We start from the raw sequence: 26,485 nt of genomic DNA, 5'->3' as shown, positions 1-26,485 counted from the left end.
CCTGGTAAGATTTTGAGTTTTTGCAGTGAGCGAGACTACTGCATTTGAAAAAGTTCCAATTTTCTTGACCACACAGATAAGCTATAGTAGACTTGTGTAATGAGTATTTGCTGGACGTGTTGATTGATACTCTAGTTAAGTTCTGTGACTCGTAACCTTGCCATACCTTAGCTTAGACTGAATTGACACCACTGGGTGCGCGGCTGGCGGAATAAACACAGCGGTCACGTGACTGGGGTGTGTAAACAGGGTTTTTTTGGTCTCTGTATGTCTTTAATATATACATATATCGATACAGTTGTCTATAATATACACATATAGTACAGTTTGTTTCAGATACTTGTTTGGGACAGGCTTATTTGGAAATCTGCACATAAATACTTCTGATATGTTTGTCAAATGGCTTTTAGTCCCTCTTTCAAACACACACACGCAAAATCATGCATCACTGACAGTAAATGTCTATTTCTTCTTTTTAACTTTAAGCAACAGCAGGCTTCTTTCATCATACAAGACAGGCTAACTTCAGTGAGTTAAGCAGAAAGCACCTTTTTCAGGAGTCATGTCAGTGACTTTTGTTTTCCTTTTTTATTTTGAGTGATACTAAAACTAATCAAAATGACACGTGCGCCCCCAGGTCTTAATCTGCTCTGGTGCATCGGTAGCAGAGAGACGTTCTAAAGTTTGCACACTAAACAGGAGTTGGATGTGGAGGACAAGGGTCCAGCATGATCGTGTTCGGGTCGCTCACAGTAACTGCACCATAAGTTGAGTCAAAGTCCTCATCCTGAAACCTTTGGTACGTTATGTCCGTTTCATCGTCATCCATCAGGGGATCCGCTTTATGCAGGACCTGCTTCCTGTAGGTCCTGTAGGCCAAGATGAAGATGCCCGCCTCGGCCGCCTGGAACAGGGCGTACAGAAGCGGGAACATGTACATTCCTCCCATCAGATGAGGGGGGAAGGCCAGCTTCAGGATGGCCGTGCACAGCTGCACGTTCTGGCACCCCGTCTCCAGGGAGACGGCTCTGCGGCTGCTGGGGGGCAGTTCAAAGAGCGCGGCGAGGCCGTAACCCGCGGCGTAGCCGCACAGGGGCATCAGGATGGCCACCACGTAGACGGAGGGCGGGATGGTGGAGAGCAGCTCCGGCCCCAGCATGGCCCCGGTCAGGATGAACAGCATCACCAGGGTGACCAGCAGAGACCAGAGAGAGGCCTGCAGACACAGAGGAGAACCGTTTTCTTACTGACGGCAGCAACTTTCTAAATCGTGTCATGCTCTCATCGTTCCTGTTTCTCTAAACATTTTTGTTCCTGGAGTTTAAAAGATAGCACCCTCTGTTACAGTTATAGCCTATAATTAAAATTGACATGGTTTCTCAAACAGAGCTGCATCAGTGCGCCTCTGTTACTTAACAGTGCCATCTCTCAAGATGTGGCCCCCCCTCACATGAGGCTTTTATCAGTAATGGCAGGGAGGAGCTCTTCCTGACACAGTGCTTCTGATGTCACTCTCCCTGCGGCCATGCATCCCACACTAATAATGAAAAATGCGCAGTGCGCAGAGGTGGTCACTGTGCCTACATGGGGATGTGAGTCTGACCGACTCAAAATAATTGAAGACATCTCACACAAAACACCTTTGGTCAATTTTTCGGGGCCTTATACCTTCAAAACGATGTCGGCCACGCGTGTGTGGCGGTGCCTCAGTAGGACTCCTAACCCGATAGGGATGAGAGTGCTGCACAGGGTCAGGATGATGGCCCCGAAGGGCAGCAGGTCCACCACGGGGGTGTTGATCCAGGCCCGGCTGTAGATCCACAGGCACAGCGGCATCAGCACCAGCGCCAGCAGAGTGGAGGAGATGGTCATGATGATGCTGTGGAGAAGACAGCCAAGGAGCACCGTTACAGGAGCCTTCTTAGTGCGCACATTTCAGCTTCAGTGTAATGAACGAACATGAAGTTGAATGAATGAATGAATGAATTGTCTTTATCTCAGCCTTGTACAAGTTTTTGACAAAAAAAATGAAAAAAGTAAAATAAACATTGCTTTTGTCGAAAAGGTGTAGCCGTAACTTATAGTGCCTACCATTTTTCTTTTGTGATCAGCTTAAATCTGAAACATTAGCATTAATCCTTTGAAACAAACAATGCATAAAGAAGACAAAAAATAAATAAGACAAAATATACAATTGACGTTTCACATTCTAGAATGTTTTTGATAATATACTTTATAGTTATAGTGTATATAGTACATTTTTAGGTCGTTGTCACAACTATTCCATATTTCTCTTGCCTTAATTGATGCTCTTTTTAATATTTGTTCTTGTCGTCATCTCAACCATGAGTTTCCCCCTCAGGTCATAACGGGTTTCTTTTACTGGGAACAAATCCTGCAGTTTCTGCTGGGCTTTAAAGGCAAATAAAACAGTTTTCTGCTCTACTATATCAAGTTCAGACTTAAAGCCTGAAGTCAGAACGACAGAATCGTGCGTAAAACTGCAGTTTTATGCACTTATCGGTTGTTATCTACGTGCGTAAAATCCAACGCGCAAACCCCCTCTTATAGCTTTATGAAAACATTCATTCTCATTCATTTCATGCATGTGATGAGTGCAACAACAGCTGTACCTGAGATTCATCTCCCCGTGCGCCAGCAGGGACATGATGTTGGACAGGTTCCCCCCGGGACAGCACCCACACAGGAGGACGGCCATGGCCGCCACGTCGTCCAGAGAGAAGGCTAGAGCCAGGAGAAACGCCACCAAGGGCATGATCACAAACTGGCACACCAGAGCCAGCAGCACGCCGATCGGCCTGCGGATGTGTTCCCCCAGCTGGCTGATCTCCACCGTGCAGCCCAGCCCCAGCATGGTGAAGCAGAGCACCAGCCCCACCACCACGTTGATGCCGTGGCTGAGCGGGGAGTCCCAGAAGGCTGGCACCATCAGGTGAGGGGACTCGGTCAGCGGGGCCGCCATCAGCTCCAATCCCGCAGCCCTGGAGGAGGAGGAGATGCTCTCCAGGAACATGGCCCCACTGGCGAGCCCCAGTCCATCCATCGCTTCTTCTTCCCCATCTTGCTTCAGGAAAAGAAAGTCCATGATGCCAGCCGTCTGCGCGCGTCCACTCGGCATCCTGGAGTTGTTCATGGCGCAACAGGAGGAGGACGGTGTCCAGTCCACGGGGGCTTTGTGCGTAACGGTGCTCCTGCTGAAGATGAGTCCCCTAGTGGCGCACGGTCACTTATAAATGTCAGAGGATTCGGTGGCCGGGAAACGTGATGGTGCCATGGGGGGATACTGGTGGTCCTAAAGAGACTCCCTGAGTCGGACTGGTCCCATCAGCTGGAGGAGAGTCTGCACCCGGGAGGAACAGCAGAGCAGGGTTCCCAATTAGTGACGCACGATCCACTTACACCCCCGCTCCAAGCAGGGAAAAAATCCCCCCCAAAAACATCAATATAATTGTGATCAACCTGGAGTAGCTATTACATTCAGTCCAAAATGCTGCTGAGTCTCCAGGAACTGACACACTTTATGTGGATGGATCCAAAAAGAAGCCGTGTAGAGATGATGAGGAGGCTTTAGCTTGCATGAATAAGAACTGTGTTGCTCTTTGTATTCGTGCAGCAAAGTGCAAAGATGTGCCTGCCCCTTTCTTTTGTTGCTGGTGCTCGTTTTCTTGAAGATGGCGCATGACGCACAAGCCGTCCTGACTTCCCGGAGCCAGCAGCATCATCTTTGGTCAAACTTGTCATTTGTGATTTATTTATTTATTTTAAAACAGGGACAGTGCACAATAAGACATTAATATTTTGCAAGAGAATATGCATTGTGCCAGGTTGTAGCAACTTGCTATTTTCCACCTGTAGTCCCTGGGTTGATGGAATAGTAGGCTACATAAAAATTAGTATAGAAAAAGAAAATAAGTAAAAGAGCAGAACAAAGCAAAAAGACCTTAGATAAAATAGATAAATTAAACATGGAAGCAGATTCAACAGAGCATGGGATCTGTCAGATGTTGGCACCTAAGATTAAAGCTAGGCTGCCCCCCGACACACACACACACACACACACACACACACACACACACACACACACACACACACACACACACACACACACACACACACACACACACACACACACACACACACACACACACACACACACACACACACACACACACACACACACACACACACACACACTTGTCTGGACAGTAACCAACGCTTGGCAAGATGTGACTTGGTTCAAAAACGTCCATAAGAAATGAGGGACTGATCAGGTGGTTGCAAAAGTCAAAGTTTAGAAGTTCACAAGTAAAACAAAGTCTAGTAAAGTTGTATGCGCAGATGTAAATCACAAGTGTGGAGAAAAAAGAAGTGCTGAAATGATTTCACCTCCGTTGTTGCTGAAGCTGGTCCCCAGGAGGCTGAACTAAACTGTTCTCATAATAAATACAGCACATATGTGCTAGTTAGTTTCCATCTCTGCAAAGAAAAAAATACAGATTTTCCAAAAGGTTCCCCCTGGACCTTTTCATACAGCTCCTGCCTGTCCTATTTAACCAAAGTCCATTAGTATCTTCATAATGAAATCTTTTTCTGTCAGACATCATAAACAGTATTTGTGAAATATTGTGTTCTGCTCCTTCAAACAATACGTCAGCCTCCCATTGTGCCTGACCCCTGTGTGAACCCTGTGTTTTATGTGTCTGCAGCCCACAGAGACTCCATCAGTGGCACCTATTGAGAGGAAAATATGAGTCCAGTGATGTCACATGTCCCCAGGGTGTTGAGATGTGGGATGGGACAGTGTGCAGCATCAGCGACTCAGGCACTCAGCCTCCTCTTCATTCCAGAGACGCATCTCACTCCCCTCTGGAACCGGTAGGGGACTCCAGGTACATATTAGAGTATATATCTCAGCAGCTGGATCTGTAACACTGAATCATGATTATATTGCTGTATGTTTTGTTCTTTTTATTTGGAGGAATCTAACTTTTCTCTCTCTGCGTTTTTCACCAGACAGATTTAGAGTGACAAGTATAAATAGGTGAATCCAAACATTTTGCTGACACTAGTCGGCAATACTAGATGGATGGATGGATGGATGGATGGATGGATGGATGGATGGATGGATGGATGGATGGATGGATGGATGGATGGATGGATGGATGGATGGATGGATGGATGGATGGATGGATGGATGGATGGATAGATGGATAGATGGATAGATAGATAGATAGATAGATAGATAGATAGATAGATAGATAGATAGATAGATAGATAGATAGATAGATAGATAGATAGATAGATAGATAGATAGATAGATAGATAGATAGATAGATAGATAGATAGATAGATAGATAGATAGATAGATAGATAGATAGATAGATAGATAGATAGATAGATAGATGGATGGATGGATGGATGGATAGATATGTTGGGGCGCCAAAAAGGGGAGGTGAAGGAGACGGATCCTAGGAGCCCATGATTGATGGGGGGCCAGAAAGGGCCCCAGTGATAATGAAATAAGACAGAAAAAAATAATGACACTAGGTTATTAACTAACATGTCATTAAAATGCATAATTTTCTGTAAAATAGCATTAAAAAAAAATCCCTGCTGTGTTGGGGGCCCTGTAAAGATTCTTTTCTCCTCCTTTTCTCCTGGCTCCTTCTATGGCTGTTTTAAAATCTTATCTTAAAACTCATTTTTACTCGCCATGATTGTTATATTTCATTTATGTGTTTTATGTTGTCCTGTTTTCTTTTTATTTCACTTGTCCAGCACGTTGGTCAGCTGTTGTTGTTTTTAAAGTGCTTTATAAATAAATAAACTTGAACTTTCAATGGAGTCCAAAATCCCTAGTGGCGCCCCTGCATATGTAAATTATATATATTTATTTTTTTAAATGTATTTACTTACACTGCCCCCTTCTGGCCACCCGGGGCAGAGGAGGACTGTCACTTAAGCAGGAGCACTGGGTGATAAAATGGGAAGCAATCTGAGATAAAAATATATATAAGACAAAAAAAACTATTTATTTTTAGGAAGCACAACCTGCCCCGGGAGCTGCCCTGTGCTCTTCCATCGCGACCTGGTTTGGATCGGCCACCAAACAGGTTGCAGTAGTCTGCATCAGACAGTAAGGTCTGTGGAAAAACTACCTGGGGCTGATCTTCACCGGTCAGGAGACGGGCAGGGAACACTTCTGCAGACCCCTCACACACACACACTTTTCAAACTTCTCCCCTCTCTGTTTAACCTGAATTATGGTTCTGCGTTAAATCGATGTGTAACGCGGAACCATAAATCAGCCTGTAGGCGCTACAGAGCACTGCTCACCGAAACCACCTGTCACAGACTCTTCCCACAGGCCGTTGCTCTGCTCAACTTTCATTAGTCAGTGTCGAGTGTTTGTGTAATATCTTCATGACTGTAAATATTGGTTTCTGTCATATATACAGTTTACATATTTTTTGATTGATCCAGCGTTTTATCTTTATTTTATTGAACCTTAAAAAACAAATGTAGGTTGCCCAGTTTGTTTGAGTTGCAGAGCTCAGAGGACTCTGAGCCTCCTTAAAGAATGAATGTCTAGTAATAATCTGATGGGGAATAGATACTCTTCACCTACCTCAGTAAAAGTAGGACTTTGCTCTCATGTTTATTAAGTACTGCAAAGCTGTTTATTCTGTAAAAAGCTCTAGGACTTACAAAAAAAGACAACTTTTAGTTTTTATTTAAATTGTGATTTTACACAGGGAAACCAAATGTCAGGGTGGATTTAAAAAAAAGTTCAATAATAAAAACATGCACACCAAATGTGTGGAATATGTCCATTTTTGTTTTTTCTGCAACATTCATCCTGACTTCCCACTGAATCTAAGATTTGACAGAGGCACCTCTCTTTAATAAATAGTTTCATTTACAGAATGACTAATTTGTCATAAATACAAAGGCGCACAATAAACATTTTTAAAGCAATATAAATGTTTTGTTCAGTTACAAAAACAAACAGCCAAGCAAATCAGTCAAGCATAGATCATCCATCCATCTGTTTTGTGGACTGCTTCATCCCGTCCGGGGCCGGTCCAAGCGCTCACCCGGAACGACCGAGGGAGACGCCCTCGCCAGCCCATCGCAGACCAAGCACAGATGCAAAGTTAAAAGCAACATCGGTAAAGCCCCAAATTGGCACAAAATGATAAACAGACAAACAGAAGAAAAATACGCTCAAACTCAAGTGAAACTTTAAATTATAGGCACTAGTTGAAGACTCCCACCACACCGATTACCAGAACATCTCTCCTAACACTGGCATGCCTTTTGATTCATGCTCAAAGCACAAGTGAAAGCCAGTCAAATCTTATTCAACTTAATTCAGTTTTTCCAAGACAATTTTAAAACCTTTTCCTTTTTTTTTTTTCATGGCATGAATACACACTGAAAAATCTGAACCACATTGAAGTCTTCTTGTCTCCAGTGGCTGGATAAATGACAGAGACAACTTGTTTTTCTTCAATAAATGCAGTCAGTGTCCGATGACAATATAACTCGAATCTAACACCAACCGTCTTTTGAACTGACCACTTTGAGAACATCATAGTACTGTGATCTTGGCGAACTGAGGCTTTGGCTGAGGCGTCGTCTGTCACTAAGGTTTCTCGCCAATCCTCATTTGACACTTTGAAAACTAAAAGGAAGGCTTTGGAGAGTTAGCTTGCAGTTGAGGTTCAAAAGTTTACATTTTAAACAACTGAAATTTTCAAACAAAATACTGATATGGATGTTTAGACATAAGCCTTTTAAATAATTTGAATAAATAATTTTTTCCAAAAACAAAACTTATGCATACATTCTGGCTGATTTGAAAGGAGGAACAAATTCCTACGAGTTATCTCCACAAAGAGGTGCTTTCACTGCTGCAAGACATCAACAATTATCTAACATGTCGGGTCACCTGCACAGCATAGAGATCCATCACCACCGTCCGTCAACACAGAGCGCAACGACAGAAATGCGTGGAAACATTTCAACCTGAGGAGGTGAAAAGAAGAGCAGGAGGAGGAGCAGGGAGGAAGAGTGGGCATGTAGGGATGCAGACTGTCCCGTGGATGCTGCAGTCAAACCAAGGCAAGTGATGTTTCCTCTGTAGGTGTAGCTGGAGTCGGGCTGGTTTCTTTGGCATTTTCTGAGTTTTTCTGGGTCGTCATGCCTGAATTCACCAGAACTAATCCACACAGAGTAGCACGATGGGAGGCCTTCTGTGACACAATGTGGATGATATCCTCTTCTTTTAATTTTTTTTTTGTGTCAATTCTTGATTGTAAATGTTTCGGGAATTAATGTCTCTCTCTCTCTCTGCTATTATAGTTATCAAGGTACATAAAGTGCCATATTGTATGATTTGCCTCCTTAGTGTGACTGGAGAGCCCCCTGCTGGGTGGACTCAGTAGCAGCCTTCTCTCCAGTTTTCCCCTGTGCCGCTATAGGACCGAGGAGCAGGTAGAGATCTGAGGAGGACGGGTAGGAAACAAACAAAAACATTAACATTTTTATTCACAAGTAAGCGTACAAGATGAGGCCGGTGTGCCTGCTAATGTGCAAACCTGCGCACAGGTTGGACCAGTTTGCTGCGGGGCAGCGGGATGCCTCCTCCTCCCGTGGAAGCGCTGGGTCGGGGCAGGCCGCTGCGCGGGGTAGCCAGGGAGCGGGTGGGGGTGGAGGTGGCAGAGTTAGGGGTGGAGGTCGCCTTTACCGGCTGCCGCAAAGCCAGCGGGGATGGGGTGGCAGGACTTCGCAGCTTACTAGGAGAAGGGACTGGTGAGAGGCAGAGCAGGGATGGAGTCAGATATATAAACGGATTACAAGAGGAAGTTTTAAGTGTTTTCAGTCGACCAGTTTAAAAATGACATAATGAGAGAGAACAATGGTATGAGGATCATTAGACATGATGCCAGAGTACGTCTGTTAGGAACGGCATGAAGCACAGTATGCATTGGTCTTTGTTAACCACATCCACTCCGCTTTCACAAGTCAGATGTGTTACAACATTTTAAAAACTACCAAAATAATCTTTCAAGCATGAAACGAACAGAAAAGCTCAGCTAAAATGGCTGCCTACTATGATTCTTGATGTGTTGAGAGAATGAGGTGATTCACAAACAAAAGGCTAATACGAGTGAAAACCGGGAGCACGGCGTCAACACAACCACGGCACTGGATCACAGTTACAATATTCAAAAAGGGTGGAAGCCGTCAGTGAATACTCACTGAAATCACCTTCTTCTCCAAAGCAACAGGAGAGTGGGACTGGACAGAGACAAAGACGAAGACAACAGAGACAGGCCTTAATTCAGAGCAGGGAGGAAGGTGCTGACGATGAGGATCGGTTGGTTTCTCTGCGCCTGCTTATCGTCTGAACAAACTTACATGACTGGTGATCAACAAGGGCAATAATCCCTCTGGTCTGGTGGGAGAAGTCTACTATGTTTCACCGTCAACCTGTCTGAAATGGTGAGGTTGTCAAATAGTATGTTTGTGGTCAGTGGTAGCGAGGGATGGAGTCCAGCGTCTACTGCAGGACACTAATGCAGCGTAGAAACACCTCAGCCTCCATACAGGAAGCAGCAAGCTAACACAAGCTTTCCTCTTAATCTCAGCTTCATGATAAAGGATCCGGGTTCAATTACATCCAAATAATAAAATGCACAAACATTTTCATTAAACTCTTATATGTTGAGCTACTTTGTTGGTGAGGTTCAGACCAAGTTTTTATTACATGATTGCTCTGTGGTGATTGAACGCAGTCCCCTCAAAGATGATCTTGATGTGGTGGCACTTGTGTCTCTCATCACTCAAAGAGCTGCTGCTTGACACTGCAGCTAATGTTTAACAGACGACATCATTTCAAATGTTGAATTTGCATTCATTTTGTAAAAACATGGTGAAAACTACATTTTAATTCATGTTAAAAGGTCAAACGTCCGTGATAGCTGCTGAGAGGTTCAGGGTTTGAACGTGCCTTCTGCATCTGTGGTGGGTTCACTGGTCCCTCTGACGTGCCCGTAGGTGTGAATGTGAATGTAAGTCTGCATGGTCGTTGTGGACTTTGTTTTCAATTAAAAAAAACAACAACAAATAAAATATCTAAATGGTCCATAGTACGTTATTTTAAAGTCAACTTATTGTGTTGAAGTAGCGAAACTCAAAAGTTTGAAGTCGGCTGTGACTCAAAGAAACTACTGGCTCCCTAGAGCACGAGCCTCCTTTCTCCCCGACATCCAGCTTTGTTGTTGCCGGTCACTTGTGTTGTCCAGCTCACCTCCCTCACGTGGACAGAACAGTATTGACACATTGTTAGTTGTGGAAGGACTGTATCGATGGCAATATTGTGTACATTTGGACCAACCCCCCTCCTCAAAAAAAACAAATGTCTCTCCCTTTCCTCAAAGGGTGGGTCTCTGGTTGGGGCCGTGGTTTCACGGGGGCGAGGCAGAGCTCAGGTGGGGGCCAGTACTGCCCAGTCTGCAAGCTCCGCTTCCTCTTGACGTCGTCACAAAAGTTTGGAAAATAAATAAATGGTGTGAAACTTTGAGGGTTCTCAAATACCTTTTTTAGATTATTTCATCACTCATGTGCTCCTTGCGACCATAATGACATGAAATCTGAGAAACTATAAATCATTTTTAAACAATTTAGATTTAGGAAAAGCTGGGGCCTTTAATAATAATAAAACAACAAATAATGGAAAGACTTCTAAATTTAAGCAATGCCTTTGCTAATAACACTAAAAAAAAAATAAAAACATTGTAAGAGCACTACCGTTACATTACTGATTAACTGCGTTTCCTTGTGACCGTGTACTTTTTTTGAGGCCATGATGAGAACCAGATGACCAACATAAGAAAACATTTTGTCAACACTGAGCCTATGCGTTGACATTTTTCTCTCTTTATAAACAACACAATCCAGTGCTCTCTTCAAGTTGTTAGATCCTTCTTGTACGCTTGTATATGTGTGAGAGTAAAAGATCACGCTTATCTTATCCAATAATCATCAACTTCTAAGCTTAAGTCTTGCAAAAAAAGCCAAAGGACATAAGTGCGCGGTACCTTACCTCAAAGAGACGACAAACTGGGAAATGCAAATAGATGCATTCCCCTCAATCAATTTCACCTCCATAAAGGCAGCTAGTTCATCACTTAAGCTCATCAATACTCAAACCCTCCAAAACACAGTCATATTGTGCACAAGTACGTCTGTGAGCTCCACCTCACAGGTTCCAGCTGGCATGGGAGCATATTGTTACCTCGAAGGGCAGTTGGGGTTTTGAGGAGCTGTTTGGGTTTCGGGGACGAACGAGAAGGAGTGGAGTATCTCAGGAGCTGAGCTGGAAAACAGGCACATGTCATCATGGGAGTGTGACGTACCTCTACCTGAGAGTCACAATTTTCATGTAGAATAAAAGGGGCTGTTGAAAGAGCGAAGGAAGTTCAAGTGAAGGTGCACTTTCCAGCCACCAGGGGGCTCCATACACAAGCTCCCCCAAAACAGCTTCTCCTACTCGAGGAGGCAGAAAGGCTGCCGGAGCAAAGAGTCAGTGATGCTGTGAAACTTTACAATCAGTCCAAGAAAAAGCAGAAGAGAAGAGGGTGCTTTCCATCGCACATGCTTTGCAGTCAAGAGAAAACAGTGAAGCAGCCGTTAAAATGACCCACATTCCCAAAGCAGCCAAAGCTCAGAGGACATGTGCAAGAAACTAAAAAAACCTCTGGGGAAACCAGAATCTCCGCTATAATGTATGAGGCCAAAAGCTCAGGCCACATGAACACTCCCCTCTCCCACAGAGGGGTAGCTGAAAGAGGATGAAGGCGGTCACAACACATACGAGCAGCAGAAACCCATCCTTTGACCTCCCTCCTATCTGCCTCTAGTGACAGAGGATTACTGGTTCCAGATTAAGGACAACACCATTACCCTTTTCTCCCTTTAGAGGATCACATCAAATAGATAGTCTTCACTTGCAGGGAGGGACTTTAAGCTCCGAAAGATCGTTAAACCATTGAACTCAAGACTTAAAGCAGTGCTAATGTCACAGACTCTTGCAGGAGCACTGGTGGATTCTGTGGTGCCGGTGTCATGCGTTCATATCGAGCTGGATGAGTGCTTTTTTAAAAAGTGGAAGGTATACCAGTAAGAAAAAAAACGTGAGAATAAAAAGAGGTATTGCAACCAGAATTAATAAAAGATGAAAATGGTCCCCAAACACCAAAGCCATATCACTACAGAGCAGCACATTGTGGGTCCAGCCAGTGGCTAACACCAGATTACAGTCTGTCATGTTACTGAGCTCACTGGGTAAAACAAATATAGATATAAAGTCACAATAACAAGTCTAAAGTCTGTGTATAAGACAATACTCACTTGCAGACTGGTTCTGGTGTCGGGGGGAGCCACCGTTTGGCACTTGCAGGTTCGACTCGCAGCTGCGGCTGTTCTTTACAGGTTCTTGTGCCTGAGCTGCTGCCGTCGCCGAGGAGCGCGTGAGGTTGGGAAGACTACGACGCAGCTTTTCTACAACAGCAGCGCAGAAAGGAATCAACTCAAGCTGAATGACAAAGAAACTCGTAAAGTCCCCCCTTCCGTTTTAATGTTTGGATTTTTTTCAGAGGTGTCTTCAGTATTCACGTTCATTACTCAGGTACAAGTATAGATACTAGAGTTTAAAAATACTCCTGTAGAAGTTGAAGTATCAACTCAAGTTTTTTACTCAAGTAAAAGTATAAAAGTACTGCTTTCAAAACTACTTAAAGTATAAAAGTAAAAGTAATGTAAGGGGGAAAAAAGCCATTAAGGACAAAAGCCATTAAAAATGAATGCATCTTAGTATAATGCAAATATATTAAAGAACCATATATGTGTACTATTGAGCATTAACATGTGTTTCAGAGAGCAGGAGATATGATGACTAGATGCCTATAAGTATTGTAATGGTGCAAAAAGTCAAACTTCAGAGGCATGTTATCATTTATCCTAATGTTTATTGGAATGTACATCCAAGTTTAGTTGCAGGAATCTGAGGGAACGGATGTAAGAACAAAACTGGACAAGAACATCTGAAACAACCACAACCAAATTCACTCTATCCGGATGGAGCAATTTAACTGGATAGTATTTTTTTAAAGGCCGAAATGAAATAGAGTAACGAGGCTGTTTTTAAAATGTAAGGAGTAAAAAGTACAGATAATTGCGTGAAAATGTAAGGAGTAAAAGTAAAAAGTCGTCTGAAAAATAATTATTCCAGTGAAGTATAGATAACCTAAATTTCTACTAAGTAAGGTAACAAAGTATTTGTACTTCGGTACTTGACACCTCTGGATTTTTTACCTTCGTTCTTCACCACGTTGGTCTGCAGGTCGTGGCCGTGGCCCTGCAGCGAGTGGCGAGGCTGCTGCAGGCGGCTGATGATGGGCTGTGGGGAGCCGCGACTGTGGCTGTAGTCGATGGAGCGAGCGGGGGAGCGGGAGCGGGGGGAGTTCCTGGGAGAGGGCCGGGGAGAATGGCGAGGGGAGGGGCTAAAGCGGTTGGAGGGCAGGGGGAAGGACAGGTGCACCGCCTCTTCCTCGTCCTCCAGGCTGTGAGCATCCAGCTCCTGGTCGCTGAAGGTGCTGCGCCGCAGGGAGTGGCAGGACGAACCCGAGCTCCGTCTAGACGCCGTCGCTGCGTAATCCTGACGCAAACCTAGCAACAAACAGTGAGAGTTAAAAACGTAAATGAAACCGATTGACTGCGGAAAACCTGAGAATACTGCTGGAGATGAAAATGATCCAGGTACATACTCTCTTCTTGCATGCGTGCCAGTATCTGGACATCGGTGACATCATTGAGTTTGTAGGTAGTTGAGGAGCCCACCGAGTCTTCATCCATCTCGGATGTGCTCAGCTCACTGTCTATCGACGACTGAGGACTAATCGCCGGAGGATTCCTCTCCGATGCAGAATTTCGCTGATGTACTAGTGAGGAAATAATTCATGAACACATTAGTCACCTATGAAAAAGGAAACTGCAAAATTATAGAGGCCAAGATAGATACTTTCCAAATTCAAACATCATTAGGAGACATAGGAAATAAAATGTCTCGACAAAGCAATAATGAGATTATTAAACAAACAATGGATATTTGGAGTAGGATGGTGAAAGAATATAATATGGAGGGGGACATCAAATTATTAATTTGGCCTGCTCTGGATCCCAAATTTAAGCCAGGAATCAGTGATGTTGGTTTCCGACGATGGTGGGACATGGGTATTACCGCAATATGTACACATAACTCACGGTGGATCCTTTAAAAGTATTGGGGAATTACAAAAGGAATTTGGACTTGAAAATAAGGAATTTTTCAGATACCTACAAATAAGAGACTACTATGACAAAAGAATAAAATCAACATTGACTAAGGAAGGTAATGTAGTGATAGATGTTCTGACTGAAGCCTATAAAATTAAGAGTAAAAAAATTATTTCCAGAATATATCAGGGCCTTCAGAAACAGAACGGGTAACACAGGATACATTAAAGTAAAATGGGAGAAGGAACTAAATATAGAAATGTCGCAGGAGGATTGGCGTTCAATGTGGAGTGCACAGCATTCATCCACAAGTTCAAAGAAGTGGAGAATATTTGGTTGGAAAAATTTGATCCGCTACTTTGTCACACCAAATATTAGGAGCAAATTTTCTCAATCACAGGAACAGTGCTGGAGGCAGTGTAGAAACTTGAACGCTGATCACTCTCATATCTTCTGGTTATGTCCAAAAATCCACATATGTATCGCTGTGGGAAAGATTTTGGGATATAAGGTTCCTAATGATGTTAAAGTTCTGTATTTCTGTGATTTGACAGATGATGTGGTTAAGAAGGAAGACTGGTATCTGTGCAAAATATTGCTAATGGCCTGTAAAAAGACAATCACCAAGAACTGGTATAAACCTGAGACCCCAGGTCTTAATCAATGGATGGACAGAGTTAGAGAAATATATGCTATGGAGAAGATGACTTTCTGTTTGAGGTCCAAGGGAGTGATCTTCCACAGGAAATGGGTGAAATGGTATGCATTTATTGGAGGAATAGAGGACGCTATCAGTTAAACAGGTCATTTGAGCTGATTGGACATTGTCATGACATAACATCATCATCATTTTTGTTTGTCTATTTGTTGTATAAGGCTGCGTCCCAATTGACCCCCTCGCCCTCGTTTTCTTCACTTCCCCTAAATTTTGCGCGTTCCCGTGAGGGTAGTGGTGTCCCAAATCCTCTTTTCACCTAGGGGGAGGGGGCATAACGAGGGCGAGGGGCTGAGAATAGCCCCTTCAAATCGAGGGTTTTCACATGCTGACTTTGCGAGCGAAGGGCTATGAAAATTTCCCAGAATGCTACGTAAACTACGCCGTAGGCTCTGCGTCGATTTGACTCGCTGACCGAGAAACAGGCAGAGTCGTCTCAGATTGTGACCAAGGGAGCAAGCATTTTTTTGTGAGAAACAGAGAGAAATAATCCTGTGACTCGTCAGATTTGTTTTGGATGTTTCTGATATAATAATTTTCAGAAACCACCAAGTAATCAAGCTGTTATCTGGGTAATTTACACACTTTCAGATAAAGTTGCCGAAGATCACGCCAGAACAAAGGGATTTATGGTTCCGCGTTACACCAACGCAGAGCACTACGGCGTAGGTTACGTAACCTACGCCGTAAGTTCTGCGTCGATTTAACGCGGACCCATAAGCTCCGGAGCTGGCAGACAGAAATCTCGAAATTTCGGAGCAAATTTCTTAACAGGCGTAGCTACAACTGTAAGATTTCATCTATCAAACCAACATCTTCCTAAATTATTTATTTCAGCCAGCGTAATTCTCAACAGAGCTGCAGGTTTCTCTCCTGGGTTGACCGGGCGGACACGTCTGTCCACCCGGCTGTGAGCTGCTGCCGCTCCCCGGGGCCGGGGGCTCTTCTCATCTCCGAAAACGTCGAGTCAAATTTCTTAACAGGCGTTATTTGGATAAACTGAGCCCCGGTTGGGGATCTTAACGGTTATTTTTGAGCCTGAAAAAATATTAAAACTTAATAAAGTGCCATATTAACAGCGCTACAGCTGAAATTAAAACAGTGTTTGGCTCTCAGCTTCCTGATCAGGGTAGGGATGAAAACGAGGGGGAGTAGGAGAATTGGGACAGGCACCTGGGCCAAGTGCCCTAGATCTCAAGTGCCCTAAAATCTTAGAAGAAGGGCGAGTGGAGAAAAGAAGGGCGAGTGAAGTTGAATTGGGATTGGGCCTAAGACTAAAAAAAAAAAAAGAAAAAGGAAACTGCAACAGTGAACCCCTGCGGGACCCCTTACCTGAGTTACCGGGCATCAGCTGCTGCCGGACAATGGGCACCCTGCTGGGCGTTGAGGAGGGGGAGCTGAAGCCGCTGTTGTAAGGGCTGTTAGCTGCATTTGTGCTGTATGGGCTTCCACAGCTCTGCTGGAAGTAGGGACTTCCATAAAGGCTCCTGCGCTTGTTGGCTGCAAAGTCAAACAACAACTACAATATCAATCCATGTTATGGTAGAAAAATCAGAAAGAAGAAGATAAGAGCAGATAAAAACTGCTCTTTGAAAACACTTATCTGTCTGTTAAATGTTATTATACAAGTTAAGACTGAACAAAAAAATGGGACCAAAAAAAAAAAAGAAATACAAACATATAACACCACAATAACACTAGTTTTACACTTTATCGTGGTACACTGATATTACTATGGTTATACCAAGTCCCATTAATCTGAATGTTCCATCATTTCTTATAATTGAACATAAACATGTTTATATACATATTTGGCTTCCTTTTTAAAGTCTCTGTTTGTACCTGTTTTGATTCACCAGTCAACAACCGTAATGCAACATTTCTGTATTTTGTCAATGTCATACAGTTCTGATAAGAAAAGGAAGCTTGACTTAAAATTAGGGGTGGGCAAAAATATCGATATGGCAATATATCGCAATACTTTTCCAGCCGATTCAATATCGATATTCAAAATTTGAATATCGATTTTTTTTTTATTTATTTTTTTTTAAATATTTTTTATCCCCGATTTTTTTCCCATTATATCACCCAGTGCTCCTACCTAAGTGACAGTCCTGGGCATTGCCACTCTCTACCAACCCTGGGAGGGCCCTGCACTGAGCTCAGGTTTTATTTCACGTTTTATTTCATTTTATAATTTATTTTTTATATAACACAATTGCCTGTCCTTAAAAAATGAAAAATAATGGACAGAGGTTTATTTATTTATGGATTTATATCTATACTGACTGATCACTGTGCCTGTCCTTGGTTTTAGTACCCATCTTTCTTGTGTTTATTATCATTTGCCACATAATTAAAGCAACCTCATACTAAATTTAATGTTAATTTCATATGATGTAAATAATATGAAAAACATACAAATATGTTGTAACTTTAGCTTGTATAGTTATAATAAAACATTGTTTTGACTCAGTTTGTCCCATGAATTGTCACTATAATCTGATGAACGTGCAACTCGGATTTTAAGATCATCACTATCATCTGATGTACATATATACAACTTGGATTTTAAGATGTGTAATGCATTTTTAAATTTTTCGGTGAACTATGTAGAATATAATAATCGGGATATCGCATAATCAGGATATCGCAATGTGTATCGTATCGTGGCTCAAGTATCGTGATGCGTATCGTATCGTGAGGTCCTTCCCAATACCCACCCCTACTTAAAATATCCAAATATATGTTCAAATCAGTGGTTAAGTTAATGGAAGAAAAAAAAAAAGGTCATTTTGACTGCATGGATATTTACCGTCTAGTAAAAGCTAATTACTAATATTAGATGTATTAATAGTTGCTCAATTTGAAAGCACTCACTTCAGATCATGAAGAAAAATGCACAACTAACTTTTTTTTTCACTAAATAATAATAATGAATGACATTAGCGTAATTGAGTTGTCCAAATTGAATTGTTTTGCCTTGTGTCTCAATGTGCCCAGTTATTGACGCTGACGCAGCCTGCGGGCCCTCCCTGTGTAACACATCCAGCGTCAGCAGAGTCTGAGTCCAGTCAGACCGGCACTTTTATGAAAGCTCTACACTGTGCTGTCAGTCTGGTGGAGTCTCTTACACCGTATGCTGAGCGTGGGTCTGATAGAGTTCATGCATCATTAGCTGAGGGACACCCTAACAATACATGCCATTCAATCCATAGGCGGCACAATGCAGCTCTCTGTGAAACCCTGCGAGGCAGCAGTCAAATAGCTCTGCTCGGCAGCCCCGAGCTCTCAGTCATGAGCTCAGACGATCAGGCTCCGGCTGCTGGTCGCTGGTCACTGGGAAACTTTTGGTGGTTTGGATGTTGGATGTTTCCGAGAGCATTCATTCTCCTCATTCCTCTGTTTCACTCTCTTTCTATGGGGTGTGTTTAAACAAGTCGGTGGTGACTGGAAAGAAGCCTTTATAAAGATCAAATTCCTCCTCTGTCCATACAGCTCCTGCCACGTTTTTTCCCCATAAACTCCACCTCTCTAGCTCTGCACTCTGTCCTCCTGCATTATTTAGGATCATCACGTCCACTCTGCTGCCATCTGTACGGGTCAGCTACAGAGGAATGTCAACAATGCTGCAACATGCACGTCTGTAATGCTGCACACATTTAACCGGTACATATTTTGTTTTCCTTACAAAAAACAAATCGCTTCCTGATCAGACACGGTAGACTGTAAGTATATGACCAAATATATACAATGACTGTATGCAGCTCATAAACAACCCTCCATTAAAAGAGTACTGTAAGAGCCAACAGGAGAAAGATTATTTATGGCATGACTAAGCAACAAATCACTAGGGGGACTGCATTGTGGACAGAGCTCACGGTCCCTGTCAGAGGAGTCAGTGGTGGTTAGGTAATGTGCTCTAACACCACAACCCTACAAACACACTCATTACACGGATCCTCAAATCAATCTAAAGGGAAAACTAGCACAGGGAACAAAAACTGTATCCTTATGCCTTTTATGCCTTAAAACATGTAGAAAAGTCAGAGGAAAGAAAAAGAAGTCCTGGTCTGGCCCATTGTGTTGATGTCACTTTGATTTAGTGTGATATGAAGCTGAACTAGAGGACATGCTATCCTGGTATTCAACCTATAGAAGAAGGACAAGTTCCACAAGGAGAAAAAAAATAAAAATAAATCTGCGAGCAGACAACAGGTCACTTGAAGCCAAGAGGGCTTAACTGTTCGAGCAAAGAAGACAAAGCTTGACACTTAAGTCCACATGACATGAAAATAAATAATTTGTTAAAACAGCTGCAGAGTGCTGTAGGCTCATCACAAGAGAAGGACATAAAGACAAGCTTGTGGAAAAGGAATGAAATACCACAAAGAAGCGCAAGAAGGAGCTAAACTAAGTAAACAGACTCCACTCCGAGGGAAGTAAAAGTTTCTATGAGCAGGAAGCACGGCAGATCAGCTATGCGACTGTAGCCGGGACGTGCACGCTGCAGGACAGCTGTCAAAGCAAAGACCTGTGGGCATTTGTTCAGCTCTGACTGCAGAATTGGTTTGCTCATTATTAGACATGAATAAAGTTGTGCTGTTTGACATGCAAGGCTAACTCTGGGAACTATCTTCCCGGCGCTTCCGCCCTGTTAGTTATGTAACTGAGACACGTTGTCATGATTTTAACAGGGTGTGTACATACTAAGGCTCGGCCACTGCTTTCACAATAGATGCAAAGTCATGTTTAAAATATGTGAATGCCTTACGTGAGTGTACAAGACGTCAAAAAGTATTTCCCTGTAAAAGCGTGGCAGCAGGTTTCCATGCTCCTGTCAGACAACAGGTGTAAAGAGGAGCAGGATAGTGGCAGGGATAGGTGTATCTGCTGAGTCTAAGTCTTACAAATGTTAGAAATAACGTGTATATGATTGTGTATGAATTTAAAAAACAACAACAACAGTGTTTCAGATAGAATCCTTATGACCTCAGCATTTAATGTATTTAATCATTTAATTTATTCACATTAAACCAGTGAATTACACACCTCAAAGGATTTAAGTTGTTCTCTCTTTCGCAGATTCCACATGTTGCTTCTCTGTGCAATATGTGTGTGTGGGGGTCTTCCCACAAAAAGGTTGCATGTATTATTTTACAAGCCTTTCTAAAAAAGTAAATAAATACATGTCTGTATCAATTTCTTGATCAAGAGGTTTGTGTATCCAAGACCCGATTCTTGCACAACGCAGAGAAAATCCCACCTACCCCCGTGAACAACCTTCAGCAGCCTTATTGCTCAACATGATCTGTCACATGGACATGCCACTGTCAAAATGGAAATGACCCTTCTCAGTTTAGCTGCAAGGATTTGAGGCCTGTTCTCCTTCCTCACAGGCTATAATTAGTGGAAGTCAAAAAGAGCAAGCATTGCACAAAGGTGAGGTGGATAAAGTATACGGTGCTCGAATTCTGTTCAGGAATGTTGTCCTTAATCATGTTTTACTCAGACCGGGGGCTCGGCATTGGTGCTTTGTAAATGCAAGTCTACGTCTTACATTTGTTTACATCTCTGCTGCTGCACCAGAGTGCATTTTATATAGTCCGGAGTGCGGGCTGGGTTGAGTGTGTGCTGTCCCTGGTCCATTAGCCTAGCTCTGCTATGGTCAAAGTAAATTTGCTTTGTGGAGGAGAGAAGCTAGGTTTTAAAATGATTGTACAGTGCAGGTATTGGCTATGCTTTTCTCTTGTTTCTTTTTTTGGTGCTTCAACCTCTTAAAATATACAATTTTGAGCCCCTTCCTGGCTCCAGCTTTAATAAACATCCACCATGCACTTAGTATCACCTCCACTTCACATCCGTTCTTGTACCGTATGATGTTTCAACATGGATCAATTTTGTAACTGGTGGTATTTCTAGTGCGAGAGGATGTAATATACTGCTGCATCAGGATGAAAACTTTCAAAAATGTAAATAGTACATTGTATGCGTAAAGGCTGAGGCTCACTTTATTAGATGTATAAACTGCCAACTACTAATTACACAAACTTCAAGGTAACCCATTTTCATATTTTCAGTATCATTTCTGCGATTGTTTGCATTTGTTGATTTCTATTTGCCAGAGACAGTGAAGTGAGACAAAATATGCAGAGTAAGACAGAACTGGACATTATGCTGAAGGCAGTTACCCCTAAGAAATATCTGTAGTTACTACTATCAGGTCAACAAACGTCCTTTTACATTTATTTAACATCATACAAATACCAATGGACTACGCACAAAACTTTGTTATTCTCAATCATTTGTGGCCTTCAGTAATTTTAAATTGCATTTAACCTGCCGGCGTTTCATCTTCTATGTCCTCACATAAGAACAGGGTCAACTATGTAATAATTCCCCACAGACACACGTGCACACTTCTGTTTTCTTATTGGATGAGTGAAACTGAACCACACAATCCCATGTGAATCATACTCCTTGTAGGAACTTGTTCTGAATTTTGATAGATGCTTACATATTTAATTAACCAAAAAAGTAGCATTTAGTGGGGGAAGGGTTTCCCCCATTTACACTTTATAAAGTGTTTAATGCTAAGTTTACGGTACACATTAATTATTTGTAAAGAAAAAACAAATTGTCAAATATATGCAACCAAGGAACCTGTGACCAAGATTTGTTATCTGTGTTTAAAACAAGACAACAATAAAAAATCTCTACCCGGATTGGATTGGTAGTTTTAGTAGTATCTTCAGCCAAACGTTACCATGGGAGTTCAAATTCCAACTTCAAAGCATTCATCAACTTCCTGTCAGTCTGACTAACAATGTGATCTGATTTCATCACGTGTAGATACAGTATGCTTATCATAGCCACGGTTTAAAGAAAGAAAAAGAAAGTCACATAACTCCACTTCTTACTGTTAACTTGCTTGAAGCAACAAAAACTACAAGCGATGGGAGTAACATTCACTCATCCACAGGAAAAACAAGAACAATTACAGCAGTTTTTGCTCTTTTTCAATCTGGTTGAGTCATGTTTTTAAAAAGTCTCCCAACCTCACAATCAAGATGACAAGAAGACCGTTATGCACCACACGTAAATGCAAAAACTAGAAAAGCCAATTATATCCAGAAAAATACCAAATCCAGAAGCACACCGCTAATGTTAATTTGATTTGTACCACTTCCACTACGTCTGCTGTTGATGATGTGGCGAGTGTTTACCTGACATGGTGAGGTCCAGTCTGTGGATGAGGGAGCGCTTGGCTGACTCCATCTCAGGACTGGGGTTGTCCAGAGTTTGGCGGCACCACACAATAGGACTTAAGGCTTTTTGGAAGGGACTGTTCGGTTTTGCCTCGTATAACCTAAAAAAGGAAAGAGGACACAGTTGACTTAAATGAACAAAAACTACTATCTTCTTCTTCACAATGGTAACTGAGCTGCACACTGGATTAGGTTGACAATCAATGATGGACCTGGTTTCACCACATTGTGGTGTAGGCCTAAATCATGTGTCTAGGCAGCAAGGAATTCAAGTGCTTGAGCTCTTCTTGGCACAAAAACTAAAATTTTAAATCTTACAGTGGGCTGAAGGAGTGAAGAAATGTCCACGAAGACAGAGAAAATGAGTTTAATATTTAAACTAAACTTTAGTCTGCTGCCCTATATTTGAACTGCCAAATTATCTCAAAGATAGGGGTTCATCAAAGAGTAGGCAGAATGAAAGCTATCAGCATCCCACTTTGTGTTTGACAGTTAGGATTAACACAAATTTGGTTTTATGGCTCTCACAACTGAAAAAAATAAGAATTTCTACTCAGAGAGGAAATCTGAGTCAGCAGCTGTCAGCACCGTCTTGGCCGAGGAAGAAACCTTTCATAATGAAATCAGAGACATTACAGGCAGAATAAAGTAAGTGCAAGGAAATACAACCTTGAAATGGGACTGGAACTGGGTTGTTTATCAACACAAATATGGCCATTCACATTTAGCCTTACACATAGTAAATCTCCAGACTCCTCGTTCTGAAGCAGTCATATGAACCGTGCAAATGCAGTAAAAGGAGTGCATGAACCATCTCTTGATAGGCAAAGCACTGCAGCGGGAGGGAGCATTTTAATCCAGTCTGATGCTAATTCATGGGATTACAGGAGTCTGTGACAGAAGCTGGCAAGAGCTAGGCACTACGGGATAATCCCAGAGATCAATCTGATGCAGAGGTCAGACAAAACAACCCGGCAATAATGAGGCTGGCTCTGCTGAGCCTGAGCGGGCAAAGTTTAAAAGTCGTGTGCTTTTGAGGGAATCTGTAGCTGTCAAAGGAGCAGCACAGCTGCAAAGTGGCATACACAAATACAAGTTTGTCATATATATATATAAAAATAAAGACATGTTCAGGAAGAATAAGCAAGCAGATTATCAGCATGCGTCTCCATTGTTTTCTAGTATTCCTGATGGTTGGATTAAACTTTCCACCACGGGTCAACGTTCAATTTATTTACAAGGCCACGCAGCACAAAACTTTGGCAGACATTATACGTTACTGACTGCAAAAGCATTAGCATCTGCTACTATGATGTATAAAGAACTATCTTCTAACGTTGTCAATTACAGCAATTCAATTACTACTACAGCAGGAGCCATTCAAATGAGGCCTCCCCAGTAAGGAAAATAACCATTTCCTGAGGAAGAGATATCATTATTTTCATGTCCAGTCAGTAATGACTGCCTAACAAATAACTACTCCATTTCTGTGGTCTGTAAGGTGCTCTGCTAATAGCTACATGCTGACATCATCTGTATGAAGTGAACACTTCATGCAACTAATTTGGCATTCATTAACCATCTTTTTAAAGCCATCTGGCCTTAAAAAACAAACACGCCACAATGGTTTAAATACTATACAGTGGTCAAAAAAATATAAAATGGACATGTGGGCTGTGAGATCATTTCTAAAAACAAGCTTGACATGTTTTCAAATGGTAATCCTTGTCTGCAAGACACTAATATGACCTACTTATATTACATCAAGAGCTGTTGTTTGTGATGACTGCAAATGCAAAGCTCGTGATAGGCTTTATAAAAGTGTCATAGCTTTTTATGACAGCATGATTAGATGACTGTCCTATTTCAGCTCCTCTCTCAGCTCGTACTGCAGAGCACTTGTAGCTTCGTGCCAACAACTCTGCTGAAGGGAATTCAGACGAGGAATAAAAACCATGGCTACGTCTCCCACATGGCTGCAGAGCAGGGAAAACAACTTTGATTTCTCATCATCTCTTGCCACCACTACTGCCATGGACAAGCCAAGCAATCTGCCCAAATTACAACCACTAAAAACGGTACAGCAAACTAATTCAAGACCTCAGGGCCCTGACTCTGCGTCTGAGGCCCCCAGAAAATGTGTCTCCACAACAAACAGCCAACAAATGTGACTGGAAATAGCTGAGAGGGATGCGACAATGGATGTGTGACAAAGCAGTCTGCAGTTAATAGAGGCGGATTGACATCGCTCATGCGAGCTGGCAGACAGCATCCTTCAAGCGGGGTGACTCCTCCACAATGACGGCTGGTTTATGCTTCCGCGTTACACGGACGCAGAGCCTACGCCGTAGGCAACGCCGTAACCCTACTAGTCCATGGGCCAGAGCCCAAAATTTCACTTGTCAGCACCACTCAAGGTGACCAAACTTGTTGACTATAATTTTTGAAAAGATCCATGTCTATAGATGATATTCGGGTATGATAACCCTTCCTGAGTGGCAGCTGGATCATAGTTATGAGCTCATGAAGTTACCCACCCCCTTCAGAAAATTACATTTTAGATGCTGCTGCATATCCTGGTTTAGACTCATGTACAGGATATCTGTCTATGTTTCACAATATTGTCTTTGGTATCATTTTAAAAGGGGACCTTTAAAGCATTCATTCAAGCTAAGATGTGATACATTTCCTGAATCCTTATGGTCCCGTGAGTATTCCAATTTTTGTATTTTGTGTCTCTGTTGTTCTTAGATGACACAGGGATAAAATATACTATATCATTTAGGCGAAAATTGTGTAAAAATGTGTGTTGTTTATAGTTTAAAGAGCTGCAGTGACCTCTATGTTGGTCAGAAAGATTCACATCTTAGCTTGAATGAATGCTTAAAATGATACCAAAGACAATATTGTGAAACATAGACAGATATCCTATACATGAGTCTAAACCAGGATATGCACCAGCATCTAAAATGTAATGTTCTGAAGGGGTGGGTAACTTCATGAGCTGATAACTGATACAGCTGCCACTCAGGAAGGGTTATCATACCAAAATATCATCTACAGACATGGATCTTTTCAAAAATGATAAGAGAGTTTGATCACCTTGAGTGGTGCTGACATCTGGTCTGGAACATGGACTATACGGCGTAGGGTCTGCGTCGATTTAACGCAGAACCATAATTCAGGCTTCAGCAGGGGTGACTTCACATTTCAAGCTGCTGCTGAAACGATTGTGTCTTGGCAAGTTTCCCTCACCGAGACCAGCCAGTCCCTCACTCACTCACCAGCTGTCCTCGTCCTCGTTCAGACAGTCCATGTCCTCCAGGTCTAGGATGTCCACTTCATCCAGCACCGAGGTGTCTCCGTCCGAGTACCGGGAGTTCATAGTGGCCAGGGCCAGGGCGGAGGGAGCGGACGCCCCCTCGCCCTCGTACGCCCTCCTGAAGCTGCTGCCGTCGTAGGAGCGGCGGGGGCTGCAGCGGCGGTGGTTCTCCGGCAGCCGGCCGTGGTCCCCGGTATAGTCCCCGGCGTAGTCCCCGGTGTAGTCCCCGGTGTAGTCCCCCAGCCCCGCCCCGGGCGGCTCGTAGCCGGCGCTGTGGGGTCTGTGGTTCCCTGACAGCATGGTGGAGCGACTCCGCAGCTGCTCGTTCTGCTGCTCGAGCTTCTTCACCAGGTCCTGCAGCTTCCTTACCTCCAGGTCTGCGTTGATGTTGGAGTTGATGTCCTCCATGCTGGCTGCTCCGCCCGACGGAGTCTGTAGTGGTGGTCGGTGGAGGGGTTCAAGCCCGTCCTGCTGTCCGAGACTTCCCTCTTTTCGTTCACTTCACTTGTACTGAAGTGTTTGAAGAAGACACTTTGGTGTTGGGCCGACTTTGAGCAGCTCCGCGCCGTCATCTCGGCCGAACGGACTCTGGGGCGGGCTGGGTCGAGGCCATCTTCACAACACTCGTCACCAACTGTGGAAGACCAACAGGCGGCGTGACGTCAGCACGCTCGGCCTCGGGGGCGCGCACGTAACCAACACCTTTTTGCGCGACCACTTGTAACGACAAAACAAAAAGAGTACGCATCGATATTTTGGTGCAGAAATCTTGTTTAACTTTTTTTTTTAAGTAAACCTTGGCATTCAATGATTAAT

At 43.1% G+C, this 26,485-nt stretch overlaps 2 protein-coding genes across 5 annotated transcripts; both read right to left on the bottom strand.

Annotated features, from left to right (window-relative positions):
• Window positions 1-241: 241 nt before the first annotated feature.
• On the bottom strand, window positions 242-3,630 carry slc10a4 (solute carrier family 10 member 4). Its single transcript, XM_061737077.1, has 3 exons — window positions 2,634-3,630; window positions 1,669-1,879; window positions 242-1,216 (listed from the first exon to the last, which is right to left on the bottom strand). Exons 1-3 carry the CDS (start codon window positions 3,152-3,154, stop codon window positions 692-694), a joined length of 1,257 nt encoding a protein of 418 aa, XP_061593061.1. The 5' UTR covers window positions 3,155-3,630; the 3' UTR covers window positions 242-691.
• A 3,108-nt stretch (window positions 3,631-6,738) lies between these two features.
• On the bottom strand, window positions 6,739-26,307 carry slain2 (SLAIN motif family, member 2). 4 transcript variants are annotated; one of them, XM_061737955.1, is made up of 10 exons: window positions 25,632-26,307; window positions 22,306-22,448; window positions 16,412-16,579; window positions 13,857-14,030; window positions 13,405-13,758; window positions 12,442-12,591; window positions 11,327-11,407; window positions 9,289-9,327; window positions 8,625-8,835; window positions 6,739-8,528 (listed from the first exon to the last, which is right to left on the bottom strand). In XM_061737955.1, exons 1-10 carry the CDS (start codon window positions 26,075-26,077, stop codon window positions 8,465-8,467), a joined length of 1,830 nt encoding a protein of 609 aa, XP_061593939.1. In that variant the 5' UTR covers window positions 26,078-26,307; the 3' UTR covers window positions 6,739-8,464. The 4 variants fall into 4 exon arrangements, with proteins under 4 accessions (XP_061593939.1, XP_061593940.1, XP_061593942.1 ...); XM_061737956.1 differs by lacking the exon at window positions 9,289-9,327; XM_061737958.1 differs by lacking the exon at window positions 11,327-11,407.
• Between the last annotated feature and the right edge of the window lie 178 nt (window positions 26,308-26,485).

Source organism: Cololabis saira, chromosome 13 (assembly GCF_033807715.1).
Source record: "Cololabis saira isolate AMF1-May2022 chromosome 13, fColSai1.1, whole genome shotgun sequence".
Lineage (NCBI taxonomy): Eukaryota > Metazoa > Chordata > Actinopteri > Beloniformes > Belonidae > Cololabis > Cololabis saira.
Note: the sequence above shows the minus strand (reverse complement) of the source record. Positions and strands in the feature narration are given on the sequence as shown.

Bases quoted from the DNA above. Each gene is read 5' to 3' on its own strand.
- slc10a4 (XM_061737077.1), bottom strand. From the start codon at position 3,154: ATGAACAACTCCAGGATGCCGAGTGGACGCGCGCAGACGGCTGGCATC. The intron at 1,880-2,633 runs GTACAGCTGTTG...TCTTCTCCACAG, and splicing joins CACGGGGAGATGAATCTCAG to CATCATCATGACCATCTCCT. The intron at 1,217-1,668 runs GTATAAGGCCCC...CTGTGTCTGCAG, and splicing joins TGGCCGACATCGTTTTGAAG to GCCTCTCTCTGGTCTCTGCT.
- slain2 (XM_061737955.1), bottom strand. From the start codon at position 26,077: ATGGAGGACATCAACTCCAACATCAACGCAGACCTGGAGGTAAGGAAG. The intron at 16,580-22,305 runs GTAAACACTCGC...TTGACTTTGCAG, and splicing joins ACTGGACCTCACCATGTCAG to CCAACAAGCGCAGGAGCCTT. The intron at 13,759-13,856 runs GTATGTACCTGG...GTTTGTTGCTAG, and splicing joins GGCACGCATGCAAGAAGAGA to GTTTGCGTCAGGATTACGCA.